The 22,075-nt window shown below is 43.8% G+C and overlaps 1 protein-coding gene across 1 annotated transcript in view; it reads right to left on the bottom strand.

Moving 5' to 3' along the window:
- Positions 1-1,505: 1,505 nt before the first annotated feature.
- LOC124796240 (vitamin K-dependent protein C-like) overlaps positions 1,506-22,075 on the bottom strand; it is a 149,774-nt gene continuing 129,204 nt past the window's right edge. The window contains exons 6-8 of the mRNA XM_047260330.1: positions 21,198-21,463; positions 10,755-10,812; positions 1,506-2,424 (exon numbers count right to left, since the gene is read on the bottom strand). Of these exons, the coding sequence (XP_047116286.1) occupies positions 2,300-2,424; positions 10,755-10,812; positions 21,198-21,463 (449 nt within the window). The 3' untranslated portion in view covers positions 1,506-2,299. The remainder of the gene's footprint in view (positions 2,425-10,754; positions 10,813-21,197; positions 21,464-22,075) is intronic.

The raw sequence follows: 22,075 nt of genomic DNA, 5'->3' as shown, positions 1-22,075 counted from the left end.
TTTTTTACGAAAAATACACGTCTTTTTGTTTGTAATTACATATTTTACGCAAAATTGCAGTTTTATATTGCAAATATAAATCCTTGATCATCGATAATTCATAAAAGATTATTAATAAAGGTCACTTAAATTAATAAAACATAAACTAATTTTTTGCGACAGAAATCAAATACTCTTTATTTGGACCACGCCCATTGTTTTATACCTCAGATTCAGTCCCACACTCTCCAAAGTGGCCGTAGAAACATGAAAGATAATAATTTTCACAGAAACGAACATACCATACAAATGCTACACTTTTACAATTGCCACCTTACCATTGCAATACGAACATAACAGAACTGATATGGAGCCAAGTTAAGGGACTTGTCGGGAGAAATATCAAGACTTTTATGTCAGATGTCCTGAAACTAATACACGAAGCTTTGTCACACATCACTGCCGAACACTGGCGGGATACAGAACAGTACGCTACCTCAAAAAAGGAAAAAAATGTGGTGCTTGACTGTCGTCGTGGATTCTGTTGTTGATCGACTCTTTATCAACATGGCGGATGACGGTTTCCGCATTGAAATGTATTTCTCGAATTCCGATATGGAAGTTTAGAGATTACCAGACGACTGACTGTAATACAATCAGTGGCTTCAATATTTAGCTGTACGGTAAAATCCCTGAATATGCTTTTGCATCAAACATTACTCGCTCAGAAAAATTACCTTGTGTTTACATTAGGAATTTTCACACTCTTCTTTTTAATTACAGTGGTATGTTAGCTAAGAACGAGAGCATGTTATGCTTTCCGTCTGGTCCGCTAAAAAGTATGCGGTATTATTGGTGTTTTGTCGATTATATTTTCATTCTCCTTTAAAGTTAAATGTCATTCGACGCTATATTGCTTCTCTGCTCGACTCTTTTTACGTCTTAAATTCATCGGTTTGTTAGCGGTTTAGGTCACCAACACCACCACGCGTTGGCCGGACCTGTTGCGCGAGTAACTACCCCGCAATGCCGTGAGGATTACCTTGCACATGAAATCCAAGGTCAACACATCACTTTAAGTTCCAGCTCACCAGCCAATCGCGAAATGCAGGAGTAGCACTTCGGTGCTTAGCGTGCCACAAGACGGGTTTAGTTTACTCGTCTATTCATGCAGTGTGAAGCGGACTGAAACTGTTCCCATCACTACAGGTTAGTTGGACCAGCTGGCTGGCCAGTGCTGTCCATGTTTAATGCGCCGGTAAAACTGTTTTCCCGAATTATCGATTAGTCGATATGCACAGCATAGTGTGTGTTCTTTTTATCATACTTGACTGTACTCGAGAAAGCTTGGCTTCCGCTCTACGTGAAACGAAATCCAACGAGATCCAACGAGATTCCAACAAACGTGGAAGAATAGACGATGTAATGTCGACATCAGGTTTATTCTAATGATGAATACACTATAAGTGGGATAAACACTAGGGGGAAAAAAGAAGTCTTTGCAATACACAGCGTTAGTGCACTATTCGTTCTTTATTAGGAATCACTTTGAGATATGGCTACAATTCTTGTTTGTTTTTGCTGCCGGACAGATCCTTTTTAATTTTCGGGTTTCCATACGACGAGTTAGTGAGCTGTCCTTGTAAACGAGACCAAACTGGTGCTCACCTCCGCTACTTACCTTAAGAACACCTGGTGTTCATTATTGTGCACCAAACATTGTCTCAAATTTCAAGCAATAGTTTCCAGGCTCAGTGTGTATTTCGCTTTCTTCGTTAATTTTCTAGTCAGATATGGTCCTTACTAACATTCTCAGCCTTGGGCGTTTTATACAGATTTGCTACACGGTTTCATAAGAGGTTTAATTGTTTTTTTTTCTTGTGAATTGACTATAACGAGATTTCAGTTGCAGCATGCTTGAGTTTCTTAATCATATAAAAATTGCATAAAAACGCTGTTCCTTAATGAACTACTTGTACATTCTGCAAACCAGTCTCTCTCCACAACAGCTACAGTTGCACGTCGCTGAAGGAAAGCAGAATTTAAATACTTTGAACGACGACACACTCGTAAGCATAAGGAACTGCACTGACGACTCGACTTTCAGTTATAAATTTATCCTTAACGCAGTGTGATCAACACACCATTTCGTAATGTTAACCTAAGTATCTTTGGCAACTTGTGCAGTCTCCGGGTATCAGACGCAAAACCGTGCCTCAGTGTGCACCATTAGACCCACTTGCTACGAGTCAAAAATTTGCAGATGTCTATCGAAGCCGTAGCACCATTCCAGTTCTGCGCGGTGTCACAGCTAAGTAGACTAAGCGGAGCAGAGACAAGCGTCCCTCGTGTTGGCAAATATCCATCGCAGATACGGCGCCACACGGGTATACAAAGATGGTCCGTTGATGTTCTCACCACACTCGTTAGCCGACGCCAGGACACCTGGAACAACATGTGACACGGATTTTACTTACAGAAAGCAATGAGCTACAACAAATACACAGTCCAATGAGTCGTGTAAGGCATGTACACCCCTAGCAGCAAAGTCGCTCGACATTGTATGCCGACATTTCCGATACATCGTATCGTGACAGTCGCTATACAAAGTCGCCCGTCCACACCGTCGGAGTCAGTTACACTGCAGTTAGTAGAGCGCAATGTCCCAAGAAATTGCTCTCAGTCCCTAATTTGTGCTTAATTAATTTAATATTATTAGAAAAGAAAAACAAATAAGCGTAAACTTTACTGGGAAGAAATCTATTTTCGCGGTACGTTACTCTTATTATGAATCTTCTCGAACACTAGATGGTATGCGTTTCAAGCCCTTTTTAAGAATGTGGCTTCCGATTTCGAAACCCAGATCCAGAGTGTTTCCGAAAAGATTTCGAAAGTTTCCACTGTATTTAGGTAACCATTCCAGCCTCGGTCAGGCTAGCTGTCACACTCCGGTTTCTTGCCAATTCTGAATCTTTCACCTGCGTGATGTGTATAATTATAATTTCAAAACAACAACCTTATGTTACATCCCAGGGACCTACAAAAAAATAATTACTTCGCTGATTTGCTTTGTATAAGTAAGAAACAATACCATTTTTCGCTTTATTTTATTTTGTTAGTCAGTAAAACTTTATCATCTACATTTATGTTTGTTACTTAAATTTGTCTATAAAACAACGTCCCATGTTACATCCCAGACACCTATGAAAAAATAATTACTTCGCTAATATGCTTTGTATACATTAGAAATAATATTTTTGACGCTACATTTTATTTTAGTAGTGATTTTTTAATGAGTACATCTTTACCACCTACATTTACGTTTCTTACTTAAATTTGACTAACAGTAATTGTACGCTTTGGTTATGGGTGGTCTCTGAATTTTGGACGAGCGTTTCACAATGTTGCGATGTGTACACTTTGGTTATGAGTGGTCATTGAATTTTGAACGAGAGCTAGACAGAGTTGCCATGTACAAAGAAAGCAGGAGCCAGAAGAAATTGTGTGATTTCTATATGTGGTAACGGATGTTGACTGCAAGGAATGGATTGGAGATTGTGTGGTATTCTGCACATCCGAATTCGCTATCCTTCCACAAAATCCCTTTTCTCATTTCAGAAGAACGTCATCAGTTACTCACTGGGCCAATGAAATTTCCTATCTGCATTCTTCCATTGTTTCCTAAGTTATTCGCAATATGCTCTCCGTAAACTGCAAATTCATCTCTACTCAGAACTGCCTCTGTCATCTCCTTCATGTAATTTATGGACTGCATGGCGATAAAATCTTAATATTCGTTCTATAGGGCACTGGCGGCTTTCTGAAGTGGAAACTGACTAGGAAAACGTACAGACTTCAATAAGTCATACAACACTGTCTCATATTCCCCGTTTCGATGGGAAAACTGAGACCTGCGACTTAAGTATGGCAAATGTCGCGTAACAGCCCTGAAACTTGCCCCACAACTCGTGCTCCCCGACTTTGTTGCTGGGTGTGTGCTCGGTTTCATCTGCTTCTACATCTACATCTCCACAGGTACTCTGCAAGCCTCCGGATGAGCCCTAATTTCTCGTATCTTATCTTTGTGATCCTACGCGCAGTGTATGTTGGCGGCAGCAGAACCGTTTGGCAGTCAGCTTCAAATGGCCGTTTTCTAAATTTTCTCACCAGCGTTTCTCAAAAAGAACGTCGCCTTCCTTACAGGGGTTCCCATTTGAGTTCCCGAATCATGCCAGTAACACTTGTTGTTCGAACCGACCAGTAACAAATCTAGAAGCCCGTCTCTGAATTACTTCCATGTCTTCCTTCAATCCCACCTGGTACGGATCCCAGACACTCGAACCATACTCAAGAATAGGTCTCACCAGCGTCCAACATGCGGTCTCTTACACATGTGAAACGTTCTTTCCTAAAATTCTACCTATAAACCGAATTCGACCATTTGTCTTATCTACCAGAGTTATCACATGATCGTTCCATTTCATATCGCTTTGCAGTGTTATGCCTATATATTTAAACGACTTGACTGTGACACGTAGCACACTAGTAATGCGGTATCGGAACGTTAAAGGTTTTTTTTTCCACCCATCCGCATTATCTTACATTTTTCCACGTTAAGAGCTAGCTATCATTCATCACACCAACTAGAAATTTTGTCTAAATCGTCTTGTGTCTTCCTACAGTCACTCAACTTCGATCCCTTACCGTACACCACAGCATCATCAGCAAATAATCACATATTGGTGCCCAACCTGTCCGCCAAATCTTTTATGTATGTAGAGAACAAAGGCGGTCCTATCATATTTTCCTGGAGCACTCCTGAGGATACCCTTGTCTCTGATGACACCCGCCTTCGCGGAAAACATACTGGGTTCTGTTACTTACGAAGTCTTCGAGCCATTCGCATACGTGTAAACTTATTCCATATGCTTGTACCTTCGTTAACAGCCCCGTGCCAAACGCCTTTCGTAAATCTAGAAAAAAACGGTATCTGCTTGTTGCTCTTCATCCATAGTTCACTGCATATCATGTGACATAAGGGCAAGCTGCGTTTCCCATGAGCGATGTTTCCTAAAACCATGTTTATTCGTAGACGTTAGCTTCTCAATCAAGGATCCTTCAGAAAACCGAAGTTAGGGATATTGGTCTGTAATTTTGCGGGTCCTTTCTTTTACCCTTACATACTGGAGTCACCTGCGCGTTTTTTCTGTCGCTTGGGACTTTGTGCTGGGCGAGAGATTCACGATAAATGCGGGCTAGGTAACGGTCCAAAATCGAACAGGGATTCCATCCGCACCTGGTGATTTATTTGCTTTCAAATCTTTCAGTTGTTTCTCCACACCAGGAATGCTTCTTACTGTGTCGTTCATACGGGAGACTGTCCGATGGTCAAACGGCGGTATGTTTTTACGATTATCGTGTGTGAAATTTAAAACTTCGGCTTTAGTTTCGCTATCTTCACCAAACTGGTCAACAAGGGACTAAATGGAAGCCCTAGATCCGCTTAGCGATCTAACATAGAACCAGAATTTTCTCGAATTCTCTGCCAGGTCTTTTGCTAAAGTGTAACGGTGGTAGTTATTGTACGCTTCCCGCATATGTCTTTTCACAAACGCATGCATCTCTGTTAATCTTTACTTGTTGTCATCTGTGGGTTCTGTTTCGAACCGAGAGTGCAACAGCCTCCGCTTTCTCAGAATCTTCGAATTTCATTATTGAACCAGTGTGGATCTTTCCCACCTTTTATTCACTTATTAGGCAAATAACTCTCCAGAGTATGGTTTATAATCTGATTAAACTTTGCCTATAATTCCTCTGTGTCCATCTTACTGGAACTAAGTGATGTCAATTCACTGTCTAAGTGAGATACTAACAATTACATATCTACCCTTTGTAAAGAAACAGTCTTCTAGTCTTCTTGACTGATTTATTAACTTTCGTAATCATAGTTGCCATAGTGACTCATGATCGCTAATCCATATTTACATTACGTGTGGGCTGCCGAGCTGGCTGCTCAAGACAGTTTTCAGAAAACGTGATCAGCCGGCTGATGCGGCCGAGCGGTTCTAAGCGCTTCAGTCTGGAACCGCGCGACCGCTACGATCGCAGGTTCGAATCCTGCCTCAGGCATGGATGTGTGTGATGTCCTTAGGGTAGTTAGGTTTAAGTAGTTCTAAGTTCTAGGGGACTGATGACCTCATGAATCCACAGACATCCCAGTCTACGTTCGGTAGGTTAGCAATGCATGATGGCCGCGCGGGATTAGCCGAGCGGTCTACGGCGCTGCAGTCATGGACTGTGTGGCTGATACCGGCGGAGGTTCGAGTCCTCCCTCGGGCATGGGTGTGTGTATTTGTCCTTAGGATGATTTAGGTTAAATAGTGTGTAAGCTTAGGGACTGATGACCTTAGCAGTTAAGTCCCATAAGATTTCTCACATATTTGAACAATGCATGATCTTGGTGTTTACGCGCTGCTGATTGTAGACTTTCTTCAAATGACTCTAGAACTGTCACATTGGAATCGAGTGGCCGGTAAAAACATCCAGCAATCAACTTGGTTTCTCGTACACGTGTTATACACGACCAGATAACTTCATTGCCACACTCAACTTCGACCTCAATAGAGGCAACGTTTTTGTCAACTTCAATGAACACTTACCCCTTACGGTCCCTAATCTGTCCTCGCGATATACTTTCCACGACTCGCTAAATATCTCAGAGCTTTCCACTTCAGGTTTCAGCCAGCTCTCGGTCCCAAGAATAATTTGAGCGTGGGAACATTCCTAGAGGGCAGTAAATTTGGAAAATTTATTACGACTACTTCGACAGTTTACTAACAAAATTTTGACGGTCGAAATGTCTTTACTCTCAATGTTGTCTGATTTCCCTTGCTGTATATGACTGGCCATGGGCCATAAATGACAGGAGTGAATGACGGTTGCGGAGATGTAGACGTACGAACAGACGTGCAAATGTTGAGCAACTGACCGCCCAGACGAACCAAGGGGCTACCAAGAGTGTCTCCTCAACGACCGTTCAGAGAACGTTGTTGCGTATGGTTCGTTGGAGTGGGCGACAATTTGGCTTTTCAGATAAATGACATTTTATGCTCCACCGGACAGATGGCCTTTGGCGTATACGGTCTTGCAACATTCGTCGGAAGGATCAAGGCTGTAGGAAGGAACGTTATGATCTGGGGAATTTTCTCGTGGCATCATCTGGGTGATGTCTGCCCCTGGTAGCTGAATGGTCAGCTCGACAGAATGTCAATCCCAAGTGCCCGGGTTCGATTCCCGGCTTGGTTGGAGATTTTCTCCTCTCATTGACTGGGTGCTGTGTTGTCCTCATCATCATCATTTCATCCCCATCGACGCGCAAGTCGCCGAAGTGGCGTCAAATCGAAAGGCTTGCAACCGACTAACGGTCTACCCGACGGGAGGCCCTAGTCACACGACATTTGCATTTATTTATCTGGGTGATCTCCTTATTCTGGAAAGCACAATGGATCAGCACAAGTATGCATCTATCTTTGTCGGCCATGTCCACCCATACACCTAATTTATTTTCCTCGGCAGGATGGCTTATACCAGAAGCACAATGTAACACGTCACACGGCTCGCAGCGTACATGCATAGTTCGAATAGTATCCGCAAGAGTGCCCGGAGGTCAATTTGTAACCATCGTTTGTGATCCTACACATTCCTTCACACTAAAAACATATAATCTGGCCTTCTTCCGCCACTGATGTTCTTTCTACAGGCATGCTATTCTGAATTTTTTTCCATCCCACCTGAGAGCAACCTCTCACCCACTCTGTCTGTACTATGGGGGTTCTTCTCGCCCAGCATCAAAAACCGTTGCTGCCATACTCTGCTCTCTCTCTCTCTCTCAGGGCAGAATATGTTCACCCCTGCAGAACACAGCAAGTCTCTTCCCAATCTCTCCATAGCTGATAGCGGCTTCTGAAGACGCATGGCCCACTTCTTCTGTCAGTACTCAGCCCTAATTAACTCCTATGTATGCAGTACTACAGAAACTGTTAATAAGTCGTGCTAGTAAGTATCATCCGATGAAATGATTAACAATCCGACTGTGCACCATAAACAGTGAAGTAATATAAATATTTTCAGCGAGAATGTTAAATAAATGGTGACAAAATCTTGCCGAGTTACAGCGTATTTGCCTTAGCTAAAATATTTATATATACTAATGGGAAGTGAGAAAAAAGTTATCAATGAGTAATTGATCCACATAACTGAATTCACATTATATACAGCATATACTGATGAGCGAGAACATTATCACCATTGGCAACTGCGAGACTTAATGCCACCTGGTTCGTATCAGGGACATGACGCGGTAAAGACACTGTATGAACAGTGCAGAGATGCACTTTATCATTCTAGTGATGACACAGGCTGTAGACGGGGAAATCCACTAGCATAAGGAACTTTGACAAATGGTGGATTGTTGTCGCCTGGTGCCTGCGAACGGGCGTCTCAGAGCGGCGAATGTTGACGACTGTTCGCGTGCTACTGTCGTGGTCTGGTTGAACGAAAATGGAACTGCGAGTGGGCGACAAGGTATTGGACGTGCTCGGCTCATCACAGAACATGAATGTCAGAGACTTGACTTGCCCACTCTGTAAAGTAGTATAATCAGCTGACCTGTGGCAGATCTAATGACAGAGTACAATGCTGTTGCGGGCACATATGCTTTGGAGCACACCGTTCAAGCCGTATGGTGAACATGGGGCTCCACAGCAGACAACCCTTACGTATTCCCGTGTTGAACTAGCGATATCATCAACTACGATTGCTGTAGGAGGAGGATCATCGAGACAGGATCTTGGATCAATGCAATCAAGTCGTCTGGTCGGGCGAATCGCGTTTCTTGTTACAGTGTGTCGATGGTTCATGTGTGAACACTGCAGTATCCACCTGAACTGCTGCCTGTAACATGCAACACGTCACGGACGCAGGCTGATGAAGGCCTATTTGCTATTTTTTACCTAGGCTTCCGTGGGACATGTGGAACTAATCGAAGACACCATGATGGCTGTGGATTACGTGAAGGTCATTGCTGACCACCTGCATCCCTTCACGCTTGATGTGCTCCCTAAAGGAGATGGCATCTTCCAGCAGGATAACTGTCCGTGTCACAGTGCCAGAAACTTACAACAGCTCCGATACAAGTAAGTTTGTATAGCCTGTTCCTAAAATCAGCCAGGCAATCACGGACAGAAACGATAATAAATATTGGAAGACATTTCCGAAGTTATGTTCCTGGCTACTTCCGGCTGTTGTTGCCAAAGATGTAGCCAGAGATGGACACCGAACCAGACGCCATCTCATCATGTCTTAAACATGCTCAGTGAGCGACAGCTCTGTCAATGGCGATGCCTCGTAAAGATGTCGTTTATCATGGAGACGGTGGAACGTGTATGCACTTCACACTTTGCAAAATGAGTATTGTCGTCCCGTAGAAGAGCACTACCTATTTTTTGTGTTTAATCACATTATCCTAAAGTCGCGATGATCTACAGCTTTGAGTCACTGGTCGGAAGTTATGGTGTCACACTCCACACAGTTTTACTTCAACAATTTTACTAACACAACCAGTTTCAGTCAGATTACAAACGATTAAGTGGTACACATATTTACAGAGTTGAATTTTAACGCATTTTCTTAATAACACAATTAGTCCATCGCAGGAATGTAATTCATATGATGACTTTTGTATAAGCTAATGAGTTGCGATTGAAATGTTAGCTCTGTATACATGAAGATGGTCTGTAATCGCTAATGACTTACGATTGATTTGTTAACTCTGTATACACGAATATGGTCTGTAATCTGACTGAAACTGGTTGTATTATTAATTATTAACTTACAGTTGCGTGAGACGTAAATGGTTTTTGACAAGCTTGTTTCCTTTTTTGTTCTTGCGTCTGCATCGCAGTAGTGCTTTGAATATATTCTCAATTGTAATAAGTGTTATCTGTCGAGCTGAGACGTCTTGCTTTTCCGAGAGACACAATAGCCGGGGCACTATTCATTTGTGTAATGTTTGCCGTAGTAAGCATATATCGAAAACTGTCCTTGCAAACAATGTTTTTAGCTATTCAAATTTAGAAAGACGCTTTATCTTTTGCTTACTATTGTATGGAGCAAAGCTTCAAATTTCCCAACAGACCTCATATTCTGGGTTGGGACTCCAATCACACAGTCGTCTTTCGGGGTCAATGCTTTTGCTAATTGGATTATTTAGGCGCAACTCACTACGCGCCCTCGCTGATTTAATTCTGCCAGTACTTTCAAGGCTACACACTAGCTCTTCTCAATTCCTCCTAGACTAAAGCTTCTAAAAGACAAAGTGAAAGATTGATTTTGAAAACAACTTTGTAACCACAGGAAATAGGTATTGCTTCGGCATAATCTTTTCAAAGGAATGCTTTCAATCAAAATTCAATACTCATAGATGTTTAGGAACGCACACTCAATCTCTTTTCCGTGTGTCACATTCTGTTACTACGCGTATTTTTGTCTGACGATTCGTGGTACGCAAGTCATCTTGTATTTGGATAAGATAAACCTAAGTAGTCACAAGAAGAGAGTGTCTCGTCCTCGTTCGCCAACTGGACGCACACGGAAATTTCCTTCTAGCTGCAATGTTTTCATTTTCGTCTAAATATTCCTCGCCAAAATAAGCATCAATTCCGTAATCATACTTCCGCAGCCGCAGGGAATGTAGTGCCGCAGTGCAGTAGACTTACCAATCTGTTGGTAGACTCCTTGCAAGGTGCGAAACAGAAGCGGCCCCCCAGCGTCTCCCTGTAAAGTAACAGCAACATGGAGTATTAGGCTTAATAGCTACTGAGAGGAAGTAAGTCTCTGTTAAAACAGTTATAGATTGCTGCTGGAACGCACTTTATAATGAGAATAATAATTTATGAAAGCAAAGCGATCGTCATTAAATCCTACGACCTGAACCTGCGGTTTATCCGCGGGGCCACTAACCCGCCGGGAATCGAACCCGTGAACCCGGGCGCGGGAAGCGAGAACGCTACCGCACGACCACGAGCTGCGGACCAAAGGTGTTTTCTTCTCTTCACATCTCATATGCAGAGACTTAGATATCATTTCTTTCTGGCACTACAATGAGCTCCAAGCACCCGTAAATCTTTCTCTAGCTTTGAGGAGAAAATCTGAAACATAAATTACGGAAAATAAATTTTTATGGAATTTTGGAATGGATCTAACCGTGAAGGTTTCAGTTTCTTCTTTGGCAGCTCTTGAACAGTCCAGACATATTTCATCATGTGAGTTTCATCACTTCTTAATTATTGGAACCGTCTATGATTTCCTTTCTTTATAAGTATAGAATGCTACGAAAGACAATATTGTCAATACAAAGCGCTATTGAAGACTTACATTCTAATTCCACTGAAACAAAGTACGATTCATGTTCAATGCAAAGACATGGTAGAATATAATCAAATCTCCTCCCTGAGAGATAATGTGCAGCTATTACTGAAGAATATCATTCAACAATTTACACACAGAAATGTGTGTGTGCTGTACAGCCAGAAATGCCTGTAGCTTCTCTGACGTATCTAGACATAGGAATAACACTGCCGTATCAGCGTATACGAGTATTTCATTTCAAAAAATCGTAGTCTAACAAGCTGAAACATCAGTACGTACATTTACCTGTAACTCAATAGAAGCAACGTATTACCTGCGAATGGTCGTTTCATATGACTACTACACGCAGAGTAAATTCTGCAGAAAAAGGTGACTATGTTACAAGGAAAAATAAATGCGCCTAAGCGACATCTGCAGTTGATAAATATTGCTATCCCGCTCTTCGTAGCTAGTGCTAATGCTTCACATACAGACTACCAATAGAAATAGTACAGACTGCTTGTGCACGAAGGTATTTTACGCATCTAAATGACGGATGCCTGTGGCTGGCCAGATCTCAATGGAGGAAAGAAGACTGCGCAAATGCGAGACGGAAGTCCTGTTTTCTCCGATTGTCTAAAATGGTTCAGATGGCTCTGAACACTATGGGACTTCTGAGGTCATCAGTCTCCTAGAACTTAGAACTACTTAAACCTAATTAACCTAAGGGCATCACACACAGCCATGCTCGAGGCAGGATTCTAACCTGTGACCGTAGTGCCTAGAACCGCCTGACCACACCGGCCGGCTCCGATTGTCTGCGGTAACTACTGAATAACCTTTATTTCCTAGAAAATAGTCCCAGATCAGTGGACGAACCTCGAGGCACCGTCGGATCACAATTCGGTGTCAGACCTGGGTTATCTGTGTTCCCCACTGGCGACAGGAGGTGAGCAGCGCAATGAGTTTGCGAAAGTGAGAAACTGCACTGCCACTCCACCACTGCAGCAACTCACATCGGCCATATGCAGCTGTTTGAGAGCGACCAACGCAGCTTCTAGGTATTCACAAAGGAACTCGCTATGATCATGATTCATAGCTATATCTACGGGTGAAAGTTACAAGTGGAGCCAGCTCTTCAGATTTCGGAAACAAGTAAATGGATTAAAAATCATTATTGAACAAACTCAAACACTTGGTGTATGGCTCCACGTGGATGAACGTATAAAAGTAACTAAATCAAGTGCTTTCCACAAACTAAGACTGTGAGCACCACGAAGATGCAGCGGGTAACGGCCGTCAGGCATTAAGCCCGATGTATTAGAAAGCAGCACTAAAGAACGAGTGGATCTGGCATTAACGCAGGTGCAGTATCCAGGAAAGGTAAGGAGGGTTTTACAAGGCATTGATCCATACGTCAACATGCATACGATCCATACAGACGGAAACAAAGCAACTGTGGTCAGTGATCACTGAAGAGACCGGTTTTCAGGACTGTCCTTCGCAATGATGCAAGTGATTACGGAAATGTGGACGCTAAGAAGTTACTGTGAATCGATTGTCACACTTCAATTGCTGCTACCGCACTGCTCTTTGCCCAAAGAAGCGAGCAGATAATGGCTGTTGACGTCTACGCCATAGGAACCGAGCAGTAATGGCTATTTACCGGGGCGTTTGAGGGCGGATCCGGTAGTGGTGACAACTTTCCATTGTTTAGATCAGTGATCGTCAAACTTCTATCCTGAAGAGCCAATAACGACATTGCGGGGCGGCGCCTCAAGCCGCATATGTACCGATATTGATACCAACTGGTAACATACACAAATTACTATTATCAGGTTTGATTCCATGGGAAAACAGCTGTGCCCGGCGACAGTATTTTAGGTAGCAAAGGGTACAGCAATCAGTCGCGAATACTGTTTATTCCACATCGAGGTTACAGTCACAGTGTTGTTGTTGTCAACTTCAGTGCAGTATATATAAAACAGTACAACCACTTAAATCATATATGGACATAGTATCAACTGGACTATTCACGTTAAAGGTTATGTTCACGTTCATACTCAATCTTTGACATGCATAGTCCAGTTGGGACTATCTGCAGCCGGCCGGAGTGGCCGAGCGGTTCTGGGCGCTACAGTCTGGAACCGCGCGATCGCTACGGTCGCAGGTTCGAATCCTGCCTCGGGCATGGATGTGTGTGATGTCCTTAGGTTAGTTAGGTTTAAGTAGTTCTAAGTTCTAGGGGACTTATGACCACAGCAGTTGAGTCCCATAGTGCTCAGAGCCATTTGAACCATTTGACTATCTGCATTTTATAATTGGTTTTTATTCTTTAAGTTACACTACTGGCCATTAAAATTGCTACACCACGAAGATGACGTGCTACAGACGCGAAATTTAACCATCAGGAAGAAGATGCTGTGATATGCAAATAATTAGCTTTTCAGAGCATTCACACAAGGTTGGCGCCGGTAGCGACACCTACAACTTGCTGACATGAGGAAAGTTTTCAACCGATTTCTGATACACAAACAGCTGTTGACCGGCGTTGCCTGGTGAAACGTTGTAGTAATGCCTCGTGTAAGGGGGAGAAATGCGTACCATCACGTTTCCGACTTTGATAAAGGTCGGATTGTAGCCTATCGCGACTGCGGTTTATCCTATCGCGACATTGCTGCTCGCGTCGGTCGAGATCCAATGACTGTTAGCAGAATATGGAATCGGTGGGTTCAGGAGGGTAATACGGAAAGCCGTGCTGGATGCCAACGGACTCGTATCAATAGCAGTCGAGATGACAGTCATCTTTTCCGCATGGCTGTAACGGATCGTGCAGCCACGTCTCGATCCCTGAGTCTACAGATGGGGACGTTTGCAAGACAACAACCAACTGCACGAACAGTTCGACGACGTTTGCAGCAGCTTGGACTATCTATCAGCTCGGAGACCGTGGCTGCCGTTACCCTTGACTCTGCATCACAGACAGGAGCGCCTGCGATGGTGTACTCAACGACGAACTTGGGTAATGGCAAAACGTCATTTTTTCGGATGAATCCAGGTTCTGTTTACAGCATCGTGATGGTCGCATCCGTGTTTGGCGACATCGCGGTGAACGCACATTGGATGCGTGCATTCGTCATCGCCATACTGGCGTATCACCCGGCGTGATGGTATGGGCTGCCATTGGTTACACGTCTCGGTCACCTCTTGTTCGCATTGACGGCACTTTGAACAGTGGACGCTACATTTCAGATGTGTCACGACCCGTGGCTCAAAAATGGCTCTGAGCACTATGGGACTTAACAGCTATGGTCATCAGTCCCCTAGAACTTAGAACTACTTAAACCTAACTAACCTAAGGACATCACACAACACCCAGTCATCACGAGGCAGAGAAAATCCCTGACCCCGCCGGGAATCGAACCCGGGAACCCGGGCGCGGGAAGCGAGAACGCTACCGCACGCGACCCGTGGCTCTACCCTTCATTCGATCCCTGCAAAACCCTACATTTCGGCAGGATAATGCACGACCGCATGTTGCAGGTCCTGTACGGGCTTTTCTGGATACAGAAAATGTTCGACTGCTGCCCTGGCCAGCACATTCTCCAGATCTCTCACCAATTGAAAATGGTAGTCGAGCAACTGGCTCGTCACAATACGCCAGTCACTACTCTTGATGAACTGTGGTATCGTCTTGAAGCTGCATGGGCAGCTGTACCTGTACACGCGATCCAGGCTCTGTTTGACTCAATTCCCAGGCGTATCAAGGCTGTTATTACGGCCAGAGGTGGTTGTTCTGGGTACTGATTTCTCAGGATCTATGCACCCAAATTACGTGAAAATGTAATCACATGTCAGTTCTAGTATAATATATTTGTCCAATGAATACCCGTTTATCATCTGCATTTCTTCTTGGTGTAGCAATTTTAATGGCTAGTAGTGTACATTTATTGCACGAAGACGGTCACACTGTTTACCTATAGTAAAGTCGCGATAAGTTGGCCGCCGACCCCTCAAGTACTGACCGTTAAAAGTCGGCACTTCGTCTTGACTGCTCTCAGTTTCAAATTGCTGTGACTGTACTTGCCCGACAGTGTTGCAGTGTTGTCTTTGTGAGCGGATGATTGATTGATTAACAACAATAGATGTGCTTGTATTTAAATGCATTTGCAATGTGAGTTAGGATCACAAATGCTTACTAAATGCTTTGCATGTCATTTTTCTTCTGTTCATTGCTTTCTATTACAAAAGCCTTAATTTAACTTCATAGTCCTTGCTACAGAAATGAACAGCATTTGAAGATGACACTCTGTAGTGCGGATTCACGAATCCATATTACCCCCGTTGTAAAATTTGTACCATAGAGACTGATCGATACGAGTCGCCCACGCCTTTGAGTTGTCAGTAGGCTACTATTGCAGTGCAAATAAAGAAACACTGTCCCTCTCACGTCCTCTACCCTGCAGCCACTGCGCTAGGTATCCCTCTGCCCTGAGGAAGGCGCCAAGGTTCACTTAGCCCACGGCCGAGTTCACCAACGTGTTATAATTAAACACGTCTTAAAATATTAATGTCTCTGTAAATATATGGGCTTTTTTACTAAACAGATAAACTACACTCTTAATAATCTGTCAACTTGATTTTATTTCTGATTCGGCTGTTAATTGTTAGATGCATATTAACATAAAATAGGCTGGGAACCGCAGGCCCCTTGAATACTTGATTCGGATCCCATGCGGCCCGCAGGCCGCAGTTTGACGTACACTCATTTAGATGTACCGTAATGAATGTATAAAAGGGAAATTGTTGTGTACATAGTTCCGCGTAGTCAGCGAGTACACAACTTTCCCACTAGAGGGCGCCCCGCTAAGCACAACAGCGCAGGCGCAGCGCACGTCATTCTCCGCACTACGAGATGGCGCTGCCTTAGAGACAGACCAAACTCTGCTTCCGCCCATCCATGTATTAATATGTAACGCAGCCAATGAGATTGTTGCTAACGTAGAACCTTTTCTCCTCGCGGATCACACTCGCGCAGTGATACCTGAACGCGCGAGGTATTATAACGAGTGTACAGACCTCCGATTAGTCAGTCTGCATTAGTCTGCATTAGTCTGCACCAGTCTGTACCAGTGTGCATTTGTCTGTACCAGTCTGTAGTCAAGTTTCAGTCTGCGCCTAAGAAAATTATCATATTCCTGTACAGTCGTGGACAAAGTGAGCGAGACCCCTCACCTTTTCGTTATGCTGATCTGCACAGCCTTAAAGTCTGTTACGCAGTATAACAGGCAAGACGACGTAGTGCGACCAACATACTATGCACAGGCGTGAAATTGAAAAACTATCCGAACTTGGTCAGACTGTTTTCAATCATCTATAAGACTATACAAATGCTGATTAGTGTGTTAAACACAACACATAAATATAAGATATAAATGAAACGTGAAACTCTAGTTAGTTTGAACTGTATTAATAAAGAACGTCAACTTGTAGAGACAACATAACTGTTTTAGTAAGACAAAGTACCCCAGATCGTTACGAATTAGCAAAATATTATGCGCATTCGGCCGCGAAACGGTCTGTGTCATCGTTCAGACCAGTCATACTGGAGCCTAACATAGAAGCTCACTTTTTTACACCACCAAGGGACCGTATACCGCAGGAAGTGCGATACATTTCCGCTTATTATGTCTACACGAGGTAAACGGGTTTTAAGAGTTGGGTAGACAGACAGACGGTCAAGAAAATAAGACTAGTAGGGTTCCATTTTTAACGATTTAGGTGACGAAATCCTAACAAAGAAAATAGCTACGATAGTTACTGAAGATGAGGGCTGCATAAATAATTCCTCCTACTCTTTATTCGAAATGTTCTCGTTGCAGTCGATACATCAGCATATTAATCGTAGTTACTCTTTCGAACCAAAACCCGTTTACAGGAAAGCAAATAAAGTCCATTTGCCTATACACGTGATAATTCAGATCCCAGTATTAATGCCAATGCGTTTTAGAAATGCGAGCATTCCCACTACTAGCAAGCTTAAGAAACACTTCGGCAAATGATCGTTTTCTCGCTGTGGCGAGTCTAATGGAGAATTCGAAACACTGTAGATTACGTTTGGCAGCTATGTCGCCGTTTATTTCCTAGGGTGGTGCAGAATTGTAGTACTAAATTTACTCGCTAGTAACGGTATTTTGTTATTTCGATAAACATTCCGAATTATTGTCACATGAGCGGCGACATAAAGGTAGAAAATTCATGTTTTTGAATCTAGAAAGCTCTATGCAACAGAAACTGCAAATCATTTTGCCTTTTTCATTGCGAAATTGCTGGCTTATTCATGTCTGGGGTAATAATAGAGGGCTGTTTGCCTGGGTTGCCTGCTAGTGTATTGAAAGGTGTTTGCTACTGCAAGGGAGGTCTGGTTTGTTTTCTGTTCTAATCTCGATGGAGGCAGATAGACTATCAGTAAAGCAATTTTAAGAAATTCTCGGGCCCCCAATACGTTTTATTGCTACCTTTATTCTGTACCGACTCCCTGTTGATATCAATATGAAACTCTTCTAGAATTTCATACTTGTTACCGCCTACTTTTTTCCGCTTCTGTCAATAGTTGAGTTGACTTAAGTGTGGCACAGAAATATTTTTAACTGATTTTCGCTATCAATCTTCACGCATTGCTAAATTTGCACACTTTTATGATAGGTCAGCAACAGTAATCCACTACGACTGGTCTGAACGTTGACACAGACCGTTCCGTGTCCGAATGCTCATAATATTTTGCTAATTGATAACTATCTGGGGTACTTTGTCTTACTAAAACAGTTAGGTTATCTCGATAAGCTGAAATTCATGTTTATTAATACATTTCATACTAATTAGCGTTTATTCTTTCACTTATATATTATATTTACGTATTGTGCATAACACACTAATCAGCATTGCCGGCCACTGTGGCCGAGCGGTTCTAGGCGCTTCAGTCCGGAACCGAGCGACTGTTACGGTCGCAGGTTCGAATGCTGCCTCGGGCATGGATGTGTGTGATGTCTTTAGGTTAGTTAGGTTTAAGTGCTTCTAAGTTCTAGGGGACTGTCGACCTCAGATGTTAAGTCCCATAGTACTCAGAGCCATTTGAACTAATCAGCATTAATGTAGTCTTACACATGATTGAAAACAGTCTAACAAAGTTCGGATAGTTTTTCAATTTCACTCCTGCACATAGTATGTTGGTAGCACTTCGTCGCCTTGCCGATTATACTGTGTAGCAGCCTTTAAAGTCGTGCGGATCAGCATAACGAAAAGGCGAGGGGTCTCGCTCGTTTTGTCTACGACTGTACATAGCCGTGAAGATAAATGTATAGACACTTTGTCAAGTATCAGAGATATGTGAAAATAAGATTAACGTACCAAGACCAAAGGAACTTCAGATTGTCAATTGAATAGCATCCAGAACCAAGTTAAGTAATTTTATGCTTGTTATTATTTTAATAAATGTGTGTGAAAATTAATCAAGTTCTGTTTAAAGTTGGTCAGCGTCAATCTGCTACTCTAAGCGTGCAAGTGGCATTTCTGGCATTTCTATCGTCTGACCTAACAGCAGAAGATAAACACGCCACGATAAGACCACGAGACATATTGCTGTCACTCGCCTACTTCGTTAGAGCGACAAGTCAAATAATCTGATGGTGTGTGTACCGAAGGCCTTACAGTACGCACACCACAGAAATGTACCGATTTCACTCGTAGAACCAGTAGTACCAATTGCGGTACTAGAATTTGTTCTACGAAAAGCGACTGAGTGAAATTTCTTGTGAGTGTGGCATGCGGCACAGGATAAACAGTTCGCACCGGACACCAGCAGTATACCTGACTACTACAGCCCAACAAATCTGCAGTACTTCCACCGGCCATTTCATGGACTACGTAAAAGTCCAGATACTGTCCACGGTCTCATCATATTGAGATTCAATGAACAAGAAAGCTGTCGAAATGTAATTAGCAGACAATTTGCTCAAAGGAGACGAGGGTTTCCAGTTCGACCAATTTTGGAAACTCTTCATCCACTTCTCTGCTTTTGGAGGAAATACTGTTCTGAGTTTTCATTACCCGGCATTCCAGTACACGGCATACAAAATAATTAACCACTTAATTCATAAGGCCTGTGAATCTGCTTACTCTCTACTTGCTTTGTGTTACTTTCAAACATATAAAGTTTTATCTGTGACAGACGCTCAGGCTAGCGCTTCTACATAGTATTGACGAGGGGTGTTTAGTAAGTAATACAACACATTTTTCCTGAAAGCAGGATTCCAATACACCATGTTATTTCCCACTCCTTTGGTACAAAACCCTATTGTTCAACGTAATCCCCGTTCAATGCCGTACACCACTTTATTTGAAGGGCCTATATGCCCGCATGGTGCCACTCTCGGAGTGCATCTTCCTTTGGGCCAAACAGATGAAAGTCGGAAGGTGGGAGATCCGGGCCTTATGTTGGATGAGGAAGAAAAGTCCACTAAAGTTTTGTGAGCTGCTCTCGGGTGCGCAGGCTTCTGTAAGGCCTTGCTTTATCACAAAGAAAACGTTTGCATTTTTGTGGTGACGAACATGCTGAAGTAGTTTCTTCAATTTCCTAATAGTAGGACAATACACTTCAGAGTTGATAGTTGCAGCAAGAAGCAGGACACCAAACCTCTTCAGCGTTAAAAAGCCTGTCGCCGTGATCTTACTGCCTGAGGGTGCGACTTAAAAATCGTTCAAATGGCTCTGAGCGCTATGGGACTTAACTGCTGAGGTCATCAGTCCCCTAGAACTTAGAACTACTTAAACCTAACTAACCTAAGGACATCACACACATCCATGCCCAAGGCAGGATTCCAACCTGCGACCGTAGCAGTAGCGCGGTTCCAGACTGTAGCGCCTACAACGGCTCGGCCACTCCGGCCGGCTGCGACTTTAAACTTTTTGTTCGGAGGAGAGGTGGTGTGACGTCACTCCATGGATTGCTGTTTTGTTTCCGGTTTGATATGAAGAGTCACGCGTAATGCGCAAGCAGTCCCGCACTGAATGTTCTTTGTTACTCGTTATGGTCTTCTGTTAGGCGGCGAGGAACTTAGCGGGCACACATCTTTCTTGAGTACCTCAACTGGTGGACAAGTGTGTCAGCACTACCATCAGAGACGTCCAGTTGTGCAACGAGGTGTTTGTGATTACCTCGAATGAGAGTGTCCGCACGTGCCAACAGTCTAGAAGTCACAGCTGTGTGCGGCCGGCCGACACACGGGAAACCAGTTGCGCGCGAACTTGTGGCGATGTTCACAGACGTCTCGCTCAACGACTCTTGGTGCTTTTGTTCTCTGCCAGGTCTCAGCAGCCATCGTGCAAGCGCCTCTGAATATCTGCGATGCTGAGGTTTTCCGTCAATAACAAACTCTTTGACACCTCTCTTCTTGGAACGCATCTCCGTTACAGACGCCATTTTGAAGGCGACGTATAGCTCCGCCACCTATCGGATTTCGTGAAGCAGGCATATTCCATGATGTTCCAGAACATATTCTGCCGAAATTGGCCGAGAAAAAAAATGTATCGCATTACTTATTGAATGCCTCCGTACAAAATGGTTTGAATTCTGCCAGTGGCTCGCCTTCTAGATTGCTGCAAGCTGAAAACTCCATTATGATAAGTGTCATAAAATCAATAAGGATAGGTCGTTAAGAGGTACTGTATTTCGATTATTCTGCGAAATAGATGTGTCTAGTAGAGCTATAGAGGGGGAAGGAGCGAAAACGGTGGCTACTGCGGCAGTGTCTTACCGGGCAGAGTAGCGCGGCGGTTCCCGGAGTTCCCGCGCAGCCCTTGTCTTCGGTGACGAGCCGCGCGCTGACGTTGCTGAGGAAGCAGTCGCGCTGCTGCAGCACGGGCAGCGGCAGCTTGCGCGCCCTGCACGCGCTGCCCGCCGCCGCCGCCGCCGCCGTCGCATTGCCAGCAGTCCCGTTCACCGCCGTCGCGTTGGCACTGGTCGCTTCCTCGGCCGACCAAGACGCCGCCGTCGACACCTGTCCCAGGTACGTCGCCCGGTCTGGAAAGCATCACGTTTACCGGCGTCACTCAATTATTGGGGGAGGGCTCAATAGACAGGGTACAGATTACAAGGGGGTCTAGACGGGACATCCACTTGTAAGAAATTAGTATCTAAAACCACTTTTTGGAACACTCTGGATGCCTCCGACTATATACACTGACGCGCCAAAGAAACTGGTACAGGCATGCGTATTCAAATACAGAGATACGTAAACGCCGCGCCGGATTAGCCGAGCGGCCTATGGCGCTGCAGTCATGGACTGTGCGGTTGGTCCCAGCGGAGGTTCGAGTCCTCCCTCGGGCATCTGTGTGTGTTTGTCCTTAAGGTAATTTAGGTTAAGTAGTGTGAAAGCTTAGGGACTGATGACCTTAGCAGTTAAGTCCCATAAGGTTTCACATACATTTGAACATTTTTTAGATATGTAAACAGGCCAAATATGGCGCTGCGGTCGGCAACACCTATATATGACAACAAGTGTCTAGCGCCATTGTTAGATCCGTTACTGCTGCTACAATGACTGGTTATCAAGATTTAAGTGATTGTGAACGTGGTGAAATAGTCGGCACGCGAGCGATGGGGCACAGCATCTCCGAGGTGGCGATGAAGTGG

Source organism: Schistocerca piceifrons, chromosome 4, assembly GCF_021461385.2.
Source record: "Schistocerca piceifrons isolate TAMUIC-IGC-003096 chromosome 4, iqSchPice1.1, whole genome shotgun sequence".
Lineage (NCBI taxonomy): Eukaryota > Metazoa > Arthropoda > Insecta > Orthoptera > Acrididae > Schistocerca > Schistocerca piceifrons.
The sequence above is the reverse complement of the archived record's forward strand: the minus strand, read 5'-3'. Positions and strand labels throughout refer to the sequence as shown.